Source organism: Oncorhynchus nerka, linkage group LG27, assembly GCF_034236695.1.
Source record: "Oncorhynchus nerka isolate Pitt River linkage group LG27, Oner_Uvic_2.0, whole genome shotgun sequence".
Taxonomy (NCBI): Eukaryota; Metazoa; Chordata; class Actinopteri; order Salmoniformes; family Salmonidae; genus Oncorhynchus; species Oncorhynchus nerka.
Window position 1 is genome coordinate 34744167 of NC_088422.1, and position 12423 is coordinate 34756589.

The 12423-nt window shown below is 42.1% G+C and overlaps 1 protein-coding gene across 1 annotated transcript in view; it reads right to left on the bottom strand.

The window, feature by feature from the left end:
- Positions 1 to 3571, bottom strand: part of LOC115111656 (V-type proton ATPase 116 kDa subunit a 2) — a 36845-nt gene extending 33274 nt beyond the window's left edge. Inside the window, 2 exon segments of the mRNA XM_029637972.2 lie at positions 1232 to 1310; positions 2797 to 3571. Of these exon segments, the coding sequence (XP_029493832.2) occupies positions 1232 to 1310; positions 2797 to 2913 (196 nt within the window). The 5' untranslated portion in view covers positions 2914 to 3571.
- Positions 3572 to 12423: the final 8852 nt, after the last annotated feature.

The window sequence follows — 12423 nt, forward strand, 5'->3', positions numbered from 1 at the left end:
GACAGTTGGTGAACCAGGCAAGGCAGTCATTAGAAAAACCGAGGCTACTGAGTCTGCCGATAAGAATATGGTGATTGACTGAGTCGAAAGCCTTGGCCAGGTCGATGAAGACGGCTGCACAGTACTGTCTTTTATCGATGGCGGTTATGATATCGTTTAGGACCTTGAGCGTGGCTGAAGAGCACCCGTGACCGGCTCGGAAACCAGATTGCACAGCGGAGAAGGTACAGTGGGATTCGAGATGGTCAGTGATCTGTTTGTTGACTAGGCTTTCGAAAGGCAGGGCATGATGGATATAGGTCTGTAACAGTTGGGGTCCAGGGTGTCTCCCCCTTTGAAGAGGGGGATGACTGCGGCAGCTTTCCAATCCCTGGGGATCTCAGACGATATGAAAGAGAGGTTGAACAGGCTGGTAATAGGGGTTGCGACAATGACAGCGGATAGTTTCAGAAATAGAGGGTCCAGATTGTCAAGACCAGCTGATTTGTACAGGTCCAGGTTTTGCAGCTCTTTAAGAACATCTGCTATCTGGATTTGGGTAAAGGAGAAGCTGGGGAGGCTTGGGCGAGTAGCTCGGGGGGGCGGTTGGCCGAGGTTGGAGTAGCCAGGAGGAAGGCATGGCCAGCCGTTGAGAAATGCTTATTGAAGTTAGCAATGTGAAAGCAAAGAGGACTCTGTCCACAAAATAGGTGAAGTGAACTGGCAAAATAGTTGAGTCCTCATTCAAATGCAAGGGCAGTGTGAATACAAAGAGAACAGTTATTTTGCTTCACTTTTTCTTTACCCCAGAGTTCACTTTACAGAGAACTGAGATTGTTTTTTTAAAGAGGACTATATGTGAAAACACCCATTGTCCGGTGCTAAGGACAGCCCGGGGCGAAGGACAGCGCAGTGTTTGAAGTCCTCACGAGTCAAATGTACTCTGCCTCACACTTATCCTTTTCTCTCAGGAGCTCACATTTCTGAGAAACTCACCCCAACGCTCCTTGTACCTTCCTTTTTTGGGGACCTATATTTAATCACCAGGCATTGGCCTCAAATTAAGCCTGAGTTTAGCTGCCTTGGATGAGACTCATTGGCCAGATCAGTGTATCTCATAACTTTACCATGACCATGGAGACTGGGATTTACACAGTAACTAACTAAGTGTGACTGTTGTTGAGTTATTCAGGAGTGAATCATGCCCATCATCACTTTTATTAAAGATTAAACCGACCGGTTTTATCCTTACCTAAAATTCTCTCCATCTCCTCACATCTTTTTAACTCAGTGACAAACTTCCGCTGGAATAGATTCACGCTGGGGTTGAGCTGAAACAGTAAAAGCAGAGCCACATTGTTACTTTCACCACAAACACACACCTGTCTGAGCAGATTGACTGGATTTAGCAAATTATCGTCAACATTCCACATTATACTCTACAGCAGTGGTCACCAACCGGTCGATCGTGATCGACTGATCGTTCTCCAAGACATTTCTGTTAAAAACACAACGATAACGCCATTTGCGGTCCTATTTTTTTGTATTCGTTTCACGCTGTTGGCGGTAGGTGCACTTGATTCAGCAGCCCTAGCAACAGGAAGTCAACTTTCCCATTTTGAACCATTTCATGTGTCTGAAGGTAGAACTCTGCGTACCCGGCAGGCACAGTGAGCAAATCAAGTGCACCTATAGGCCTACCACTGGCCAATCAGATAGGCCAGATCACCGCGTCTGCAAAGTTTCCTCGAGCAATAGACTGTAAAAAGAAGCCTGGAACATGCAATGTGGATACTGTGAGATTTCAAAACTTAAAACCATGACTGGCGACTCAACGAATACAAAAGAGCTACTGTTTGTAAGTTAATATTTAAATTGTTATTCAGCACTGTCAACACTTTGTTCAACACATTTATAAGCCACCAGCATTGCAGCTGCATTGAATGAGTATAGCAAAGTGTTCCGATAAGCTTGTGTTATTATTAGCGACTTGTGTATTTTTAAATACCAAGAAATATTTCACTTTCTCTGGTCATAGGAGTAACATCAGCTGGAAGACTGTGTCCCATTTTCTCAGCTGAGGGAAAGAGGGCGGTGGGACAGTGAGTCAGGTTGGAGAGTCAGGGTGTTGAGCCTCACGCTGTTCCCTCACTCCCCTCAGACTGACCATCAGATGCAGGCCATCAGTCCAGTAAAAAAGAAAATTATGCTTACTTAGCTGTGCCTCACAAGTAATACAACAAATGATCTATTACCAGTGTGATTATATACCTCAATTGTTTAAATCATTTAAAAATGATCTGAGGAGAACAGCACCAGTACAAATCTAGCATGATAATGTATTGGGCATATAGCATAATGAAAAAACCTCATTACTAGAAAACTGTTTTTAATTGGTTATTGTTGCCTCCGCTTATGTTTTTTTAAGTCATGTTTAAAAACAATCTGAGCAGTAGATCTCTGCTTGAATTTAACCTTAAAGTGGTCTTGCCTCAGGAAAGGTTGGTGACCACTGCTCTACAGGGCAAGTTGCAACGAATGAAATCAAACTGATCCAGACTCCTCACAAGAACCTGTTAACATCGGTAAAGCAAGCACAATCTACTCTACTCAATATGGTTAGACTTGACGTGTTATATAAGCCATCTTGTGTCAGGTCTTGTGTTAAGGAAACCCATGGGCAACATTCTACATTCCTGCTCATGTCTGACAGTGACAGCTCACAATACAACAGCACCAGAGAGAGAATAACTTTTCAATTTGTTTCAATACAGCGGTGCTAGTTAGATGACAGTTTATTTGGGGATCAATACTTACGTCTCTGAATTCCACCATACCCATTTCTCCCAGTTCGCTGATGCAGTCGTATGCTGATCCAGACTGCAGAAAGAGTTGGGTCAAACACATCTCTTCACTTCGGAACAACGAGCCCATCTTGACAGCCTGCGCTTCTCCTCACACAATACAACCGGCTCGCTAGTTTCAGCTAATCTTAGTCACGAGCACAAACCACTTCCCTGGGTAGGCTTAGCGGACGAACAATCTCACCGGCGAGCTCCGGCGTCTTAGAAGTAGCTAGCTGGCAAGCAAGCTAGCAGCTAGCTGGCTGGCTAGCAAACTACCGGTGCATTCACTTCAACACCGTGTCAATCATTGGCCAATCAGTGACACGTCTCCAGTCCAGTGAGGCTCAAAAAGGACCCGTCGAAGTCATCTTCTTGTAACCATATTAACGTGGCTATCGATTTAGCGAACCAGAAGGTCCACTGTCACTAGCTAGCGTTAGATGGTTCCGTAAACTCTCTTCTCAATCAAGTTGTGGTAACGTTAGCTAGCTTCTGACAGTACAAACGTTCCGGTAGATAACTATTACTATAAGCACATTTTAAAAACTTGAAACTTCAAATAAGTCTAACTTGCTTTAAATACTCATGCGCCCATTGATATGGAGCTTGTATGTAAGTTATGCCGCGTTCAAAACAACTTGGGAATCTCCGACTTCAGTGCGTTCAAGACGACTGGTAACTCGGGGGAAAAAAGGAGCTCCGACTTGACCCAACCATCATCCAACTCGGCAAGTCTTCTTCTTTTGAGTTTAACATCGGTTGGCATCCAATATGTTGCATTACCGCCTTCAACTGGACTATAATATAAATATATTATACTTTGTGAAACAAAATGGGAAAAGGAAAAACTAAACTAAACTAAAAAATATATATAATAAAAAAACACCCTACCAAATAACTCTACACTCATTAAAAGTCCACAACCTCATTCCACTACTTTGACCCTATCTGCACCTGCACCATGCCAACGGCCTGGGAGAACGGGACACCACCACATCAACACATCCTGTAACTCTTCTGAAGTCAAATCTCTCGTATGCCAAAATACATCTCTGCAGCTGGCACCACAACATCTATTTTCTGTGATAACCATTGCTATGAACGCTAAGAAGCCAACCTTACTGAAGCATACAGTACCAGTCAAAAGTTTGGACACACCTACTCATTCAATGGTTTTTCTTTATTTGTATTATTTTCTACATTGTAGAATAATAGTGAAGACAATCATGTAGTAACCAAAAAAGTGTTAAACAAATCAAAACATATTTTATATTTGAGATTCTTCAAAGTAGCCACCCTATGTCTTAGCTCCCGAGTGATGCAGCGGTCTAAGGCACTGCATCTCAGTGCTAGAGGTGTCACTACAGACCCTGGTTTGATCCTGGGCTGTATCACAACCGGCCGTGATCGGGAGTCCCATAGGGCGGTGCACAATTGGCCCAGCGTTGTCCGGGTAAGGGGAGGGTTTGGTCGGGGTAGGGAGTCATTGTAAGATAAGAATTTGTTCTTAACTGACTTGCCTAGATAAATAAAGGTTAAATGGCATTCTCTCAACCAGCTTCATTTGGTCGTGACCTGGAATGCATTTCTATTAACAGGTGTGCCTTGTAAAAAGTTCAATTGTGGAAATTCTTTCCTTCTTAATGTGTTTGAGCCAATCAGTTGTGTTGTGACAAGGTAGGGGTGGTATACAGCAGATAGCCCTATTTGTTAAAAGACCAAGTCCATATTATGGCAAGAACAGCTCAAATAAGCAAAGAGAAACGGCAGTCCACCATTACTTTAAGACATGAAGGTCAGTCAATCCGGACCGCCACAGGAAAGGAAGACGCAGAGTTACCTCTGCTGCAGCGGATAAGTTCATTAGAGTTATCAACCTCAGAAATTGCAGCCCAAATAAATGCTTCGAAGAGTATACAAGTAACAGACACATCTTCAAATCAACTGTTGAGGAGACTGCGTCAATCAGGCCTTCATGGTCGAATTGCTGCAAAGAAAACCACTAAAGGACACCAATAAGAAGAGAGAAGAGACTTGTTGGGCCAAGAAACACGAGTAATGGACATTAGACCGGTGGAAATCTTTGAGATTTTTTGTTCCAACCGCCGTGTCTTTGTGAGACGCAGAGTAGGTGAACGGATGATCTCTGCATGTGTGGTTCCCACCGTGAAGCAAGGAGGATGAGGTGTGATGGTGTGGGTGTGCTTAGCTGGTGACACTGTTGTGATTTATTTCGAATTCTGTTGGGGTGGTATGCAAATTGGAGTGGGTCTAGGGTTTCTGGGATAATGGTGTTGATGTGAGCCATGACCAGCCTTTCAAAGCACTTCATGGCTACAGACGTGAGTGCTACGGGTCGGTAGTCATTTAGGCAGGTTACCTTAGTGTTCTTGGGCAAAGGGACTGTGGTAGTCCACTTAAAACATGTTGGTATTACAGACGCGGACAGGGAGAGATTGAAAATGTGGGTGAAGACACTTGTCAGTTGGTCAGTGCATGCTTGCAGTACAAGTCCTGGTAATCCGTCTGGCCCAGCAGCCTTGTGAATGTTGACCTATTTAAAAGTTATTCTGGAACAGCTGGTGCTCCCATGCATGTTTCAGTGTTATTTGCCTCGAAGCGAGCATAGAAGTAGTTTAGCTTGTCTGGTAGGCTTGTGTCACTGGGCAGCTCTCGGCTGTGCTTCCCTTTGCAGTCTGTAATGGTTTGCAAGCCCTGCCACGAGCGTCAGAGCCAGTTTAGTACGATTCGATCTTAGTCCTGTATTGACGCTTTGCCTGTCTGATGGTTTGTCGGAGGGCATAGCGGGATTTCTTATAAGCTTCAAGGGTTAGAGTCCCGCTCCTTGAAAGCGGCAGCTCTAGCCTTTAGCTCAGTGCGGATGTTGCCTGTAATCTATGGTTTCTGGTTGTGGTATGTACATACGGTCACTGTGGGGACGATGTCATCAATGCACTTATTGATGAAGCCAATGACTGATATGGTGTACTCCTCAATGCCATCAGAGGAATCCCGGAACATATTCCAGTCTGTGCTAGCAAAACAGTCCTGTAGCTTAGCTTCTGCTTCATCTGACTACTTTTTTATTGATCTAGTCACTGGTGCTTCCTGCTTTAATTTTTGCTTGTAAGCAGGAATCAGGAGGATAGAATTATGGTTAGGTTTAACAAATGGAGGGTGAGGGAGAGCTTTGTTTGCATCTCTGTGTGTGGAGTTTTTTTCCTCCTGTTGCACATTTAACATCCTGACAGAAATTTGGTAAAACGGATTGAAGTTTTCCTGCAGTAAAGTCCCCGGCTACTAGGAGCGCCGCCTCTGGGTGAGCGTTTTCTTGTTTTCTTATGGCGGAATACAGCTCATTCAATGCTGTCTTAGTGCCAGCCTCTGACTGTGGTGGTATGTAAACAGCTACGACAAATACAGATGAAAACTCTCTAGGTAGATAGAGTGGTCTACAGCTTATCATGAGATACTCTACCTCAGACGAGCAATAGTTGGAGACTTCCTTACAAATCGTGCACCAGCTGTTATTTACAAAAATACATATTCAGCCGCCCCTTGTCTTACCAGACGCTGCTGTTCTATCCTGCCGGTACAGAGTATAACCAGCCAGCTGTATGTTGATAATATCATCATTCAGAGACGGTAGCGGCAACATCATGTACAAAAAAGTCTGATGTAAGGGAAAGCATTTTTATTAACTTGACATGTGAATCTGGCCTGGGACAAATATTGTCTATTATATAGGGATTCCTATGAGTTGGGAGCAATCAGCCAATGAAGAAGAAGAAAATGTACTACTTTAAAATAAAGTAGTCAACTAGGTGGGGATTGCTATGAGTAGGGAGTAATCAGCCAATGAAGAAGGAAATGGACTACTATAAAATGGAGATGTCTTCAATGGCACTGTCCATGCCATCGCAGATGCAAGAATGGCACAGATACAAAGACGAGTCCTCTATCTATCTCTATGCCTGTTGTTCACACTCGTATCTGCCCTCTCATTGGTTAGAATGGTCCCACCTGATCTCACCTCTTCCATTCTTAGAGCGGTCACTTGAATATCTCATAAATATAATAGACAATCTTTGTCTCAGGCCAGATTCACATTTCAAGTTAATCAAAAAATTAGATTTTAAAAGGTAAAAAAATATCTTTAAAAATATCAAAATACAATCAAACTTGATAATTTACATTCTTATAAACCATGAAAACCTGCTGAAACTGTTAAGCTTACCACCTGAACATGACTTCATTACATCAATAACAGTGTTCAGACATTATTTTTCAAACAGCAGGATCAAGCATATTCAAGCCTCAAGAGTTGGTGCATGTTAATTTGTCTGATTATTACCTCACTCTTTCTCAGATACCTGGGTTTAGAGAAAAGCACTTATCCATGCCTGTCGGATCTGTTTCCAGCGAGTCTCAAGAATGGAGGCAGCGATGAAGAAAAACACCAGGATAAGGCCCTTGGCCAGAACTCACCTGGAGGTAGAATGGTGGAGGGAAAGCTTTAATCCTACTGCCATCATCTATTTATAATATTTCACTTGTCACATCTTGGGACAGCAGAGTCTCACCTGTGTAATACCTGGTGAGGGGGAAAGACAGCTGGGGCCAGTACACATCATTCCTGTCGCAGTCATACTCAGTAAAGTTAATCTGAAACCTGAAGGACACCAGGGCAGAACCACATCAGAGTTTTATTCACAGCACTTCCCAAACCTTTCAACGTAGTCATAAAAACATTATACGGAGGCTGTTGATTTAAATTCTGAGGGCTTTAGTATTTCAGGTGTCACCTGGTTTTGGGTGGTCCTGTGTTGATGGGGATATCAGTGAAGGTGATGGTGGAGGTGACAGGGAAAGACTGAGTCCCAGTCGGGGCAACACTCACATCAGAGACAGTAGTCCTAACAGGGAGGACTTTATTCAATCACACTTTTTTTTGTCTCAACAGAAGGACAGCACAGACAGAAAAGTAACATAGGTGTGATGGCAATGGACAGTGTTATAGGCTTTTGCCACTTATCTGACTTCCACTGCTTGGATCTCCCACTAAGGCAACCCCCCCCCCCACACCACCACCACCTCTGTCACAATGATCCTAACGTGGATGTGCCGGTGGGACGGAATACTATGTTACAGTTCAGTTTCACAACTGTGAGTTATTCAGTGTGTTGGTCACATAAGTGGAATGGAGAAGCAACAAAGCCAAAATTATGAATTAATAGGGTGACTATTTAAGCTAATATTAGGATTTAATAGTTAAAGTTGAAAGGGTTTGATCAACCAGTCAGCCAGGGTAAGGAAATCTGGCTCTCCATCCTGGCTTTGTGTATTGCTGTGATCTAACAGAGGTATAAGAGGAAGGTCAAACATTCTACAGAGAGACATGGATCCTTCTCATTTTTATGCATTGAGCGGTATTTTGATCAACTTCTCAGTGTGTGTATCCAGTGACTTACCTGAGCAGAATATATTGGGTCAGGTTCTCACTATAGTCCAATCCTAGTTAGGATCACAACTTTATTTTAAAAATGTGAAATGTCAGAATAATAGTAGAGAGAATGATTTATTTCAGCTTTTATTTATTTCATCACATTCCCAGTGGATCAGAAGTTTACATACACTCAATTATTATTTGGTAGCATTGCCTTTAAATTGTTTAACTTGGGTCAAACGTTTCGGGTAGCCTTCCACAAGCTTCCCACAATAAGTTGGGTGAATTTTGGCCCATTCCTCCTGACAGAGCTGGTGTAACTGAGTCAGGTTGGGAGGCTTCCTTGCTCGCACGCGCTTTTTCAGTTCTGCCCACAAATTTTCCATAGGATTGAGTTCAGGGCTTTGTGATGGCCACTCCAATACCCTGACTTTGTTGACCTTAAGCCATTTTGCTTGGGGTCATTGTACATTTGGAAGACCCATTTGCGACCAAGCTTTAACCAAGCTTTAACTTTAACTGATGTCTTGAGATGTTGCTTCAACATATCCACATAATTTTCCTGCCTCATGATGCCATCTATTTTGTGAAGTGCACCAGTCCCTACTGCAGTAAAGCACCCCCACAACATGATGCTGCCACCCCCGTGCTTCATGGTTGGGTGGTGTTCTTCGGCTTGCAAGTCTCTCCCTTTTTCCTCCAAACATAATGACGGTCATTATGGCCAAACAGTTCTATTTTTGTTTAATCACACCAGAGGACATTTCTCCAAAAAGTATGATCTTTGTCCCCATGTGCAGTTGCAAACCGTAGTCTGGCTTTTTGTAAGGCGGTTTTGAGGCAGTGGCTTCTTCCTTGCTGGGCGGCCTTTCAGGTTATGTTGATATAGGACTTGTTTTACTGTGGATATAGATAATGTTGTACCTGTTTCCTCCAGCATCTTCACAAGGTCCTTTGCTGTTGTTCTGGGATTGATTTGCCCTTTTCGCACCAAAGTCCGTTCATCTCTAGGAGACAGAACGCGTCTCCTTCCTGAGCGGTATGACGGCTGCGTGGTACCACGGTGTTTATACTTGCGTACTATTGTTTGTACAGATGAACGTGGTACTTTCAGGCATTTGGAAAGTACTCCCAGGGATGAACCAGACTTGTGGAGGTCTACAATTTTTTTTCTGAGATCTTGGATCATTTCTTTTCATTTTCCCATGTCAAGCAAAGAACCACTGCGTTTGAAGGTAGGCCTTGAAATACATCCACAGGTACACCTCCAATTGACTCAAATGATGTCAATTAGCCTATCAGAAGCTTCTAAAGCCCTGAAATTGAATTTTCCAAGCTGTTTAAAGGCACAGTCAACTTAGTGTATGTAAACGTCTAACCCACTGGAATTGTGATAAAGTGAATTATAAGTTAAATAATCTGTCTGTAAACAATTGTTGGAAAAATTACTTGTGTCATGCACAAAGTAGATGTCCTAACCAACTTTCCAAAACTATAGTTTGTTAACAAGAAATTTGTTGTGGTTGTAAAACGAGTTTTAATGACTTCAACCTAAGTGTATGTAAACTTCCGACATCAGCTGTAAATTAAGAAAATCTGTGAAATAGCACAGTTACAAATAGAAATCAAACTGAGTGGACCAGATGGATCAGAAATAGAGGAAGGACAAAAAACAAACAAAATAGAACTATTGTAAAATAGATTGTGTCTGTAAAATGGGTAAAATATGTATAAACTGAAGGTAGAAGCCTAAGTGTTATTGTTTATTAGTTTACTCCAATTGGGGGAAGGGTGGTAGGGTTTGTGTGGAATAATAAAGGTATATTATAAAAAAAGTATGTATCTCTACTGTATATAACAGCTAAGATTGACTTATTACATTCGTTATCATTCATTAGCCTGAAAATCAATGGTACGCCTATTCTAGCAATACATTTAATTATCATCTCAAGGTTTTGTTTAAAAAAATGTATTTAGTCACTACATAAAATAAATGAAATGTCAGCCTTCTGGCTACACAAACGAGACTACATAATACATAATACAATTTAATAAACAAGTCAAGACCCAGCCATTATTCTTTTCCATTATTACTTTTATTCAAGACAGAAAAACAAAACATTTACGGTTAACTAGTTCAACGCTCTAACCACCTGCTTTACATTGCACTCCACGAGGAGCATGCCTGTTACGCGAATGCAGTAAGCCAAGGTAAGTTGCTTGCTAGCATTGAACTTATATTATAAAAAACAATCAATCAATCATAATCACTAGTTAACTACACATGGTTGATGATATTACTAGTTTATCTAGCGTGTTCTGCGTTGCATTTAATCGATTCGGTGCGCTTTCGCGAAAAAGGACTGTCGTTGCTCCAACGTGTACCTAACCATAAACATCAATGCCTTTCTTAAAATCAATACACAAGTATATATATTTTAAACCTGCATATTTAGTTAATATTGCCTGCTAACATGAATTTATTTTAACTAGGGAAAATGTGTCACTTCTCTTGCAACAGAGTCAGGGTATATGCAGCAGTTTGGGCTGCCTGGCTCGTTGCGAACTATGAACTATGAATGTTTGTGTATGCATATGTATATATATATTTACCAAAAAAAAGATATGGGGGATTGGAAATTATGCAGACAATTACAATGATGGAAGCAACTATCTTTCCGCAATATTAAGCTGATCCCCCTAAAAAAAAAAATGACTACAGGCTGCGGTGCGTCTACTACCATATCTTCACTAGCGTCACTTGTTTCCTCAATTATTTGAATCGCCTCCGCATAGGAGATTCGATTGACTGCTCTACCTTTTGCCACCTCAATCTCCTTCACCCTTACAGGGCACTCCAGGAACTCAGGATCATGATCACCACCACAATTGCAACGCCGTCGTTCTTCTACACATTGTTCTTCAATACCCTGTCCATCTGCACACACTTGAAACATGGCCAAATCCTTATCAATTCTAATGATGCGGATGTAGGTATAAGCGACATGGGCAGGCTCCCATGGAGGCATCTTGCCGGGGGCTGCACGAGGCACCCGCACAAAAACAAATTGGAAAGGTGACATTTGTGCGATCTATCACTCATTTGCATGTTACGTCAATTATATATTGTCATCGTGTGGGACTGTGGGTCAATTAACCTTGTCAGAGTGGACGCCCTGGATCGTCAGTGAGCTAGGCAGGCTACTGCCTGGGAAGGTCTCCCACTCCGAAGTATGAAATGGGTGGGTAGGGGGTTGTTGACCTCAGGTCCCCCCACTGGAAAGCCGAGGTAGGGGGAATCTATCAAATAGCGCACCTCTACCTTTGTACAGTACTAATGCATTTAGTAATGCAATTTAGTGTGTTTCTTGTTTGAAGTGCAATAGTGTAATAATCAGGTTCTCTTCTTTAAAAGTGTGTTGTGTATTTGTGTGGTATAGGATTTGTGCAATATAGTTTTATTTGTGTTTTTTGTTAGCAGTAGGGTAATAGTGTAATAATTATATTTTTTATTTGTATTTATAAACTACAATTTGTTTCTTTGTCACTTTATTCATGAGTCTTTTTGTATATGTTTTTAGATTTATATAGTTTAAAATGTTATATTTATTTGTGTTGTTCCAAATGTCTGAATAAAAATTAGTTAGTACAGAATGGTGCTTTTTGGGGGGGAGCGGCGGCGGGTTCGCCAAGGGAACCATACAAGCTAAAACCGCCACTGCTTTACACTGCAATGTGTTGGGGACGACAGTTCTTACAGCGTATCTTACATAACCAAGTTTCAAATGCGTGTAGGTATTTGCTATTTATCAGAAAACAACTGGGCCGACAGACTCTTCTTTTTCTCCATTCACCCAGCGGGTTAGACGCCGGGCACCAACCACACCAGGAATCTTCTTCAGGTATTCAACGACTCCTTTGAGAGTGCTCTACTCCGAAGTTCAAAACTTCTGTTATTCGGATTCTTTTGAGGCTCACTGCAATCTTCCTATGTTCTTCAGAAATACGATTAATCCAAAATAAGAGCAGTATGACAGACATTTCCCAGCGCATACCTCACCATTTGACACATCAAACGGGTTTCCCACATATGCATCCCAACAAGAAGCGATTCATTATCATACATACACGTATCATCCACTCCAATTTTAG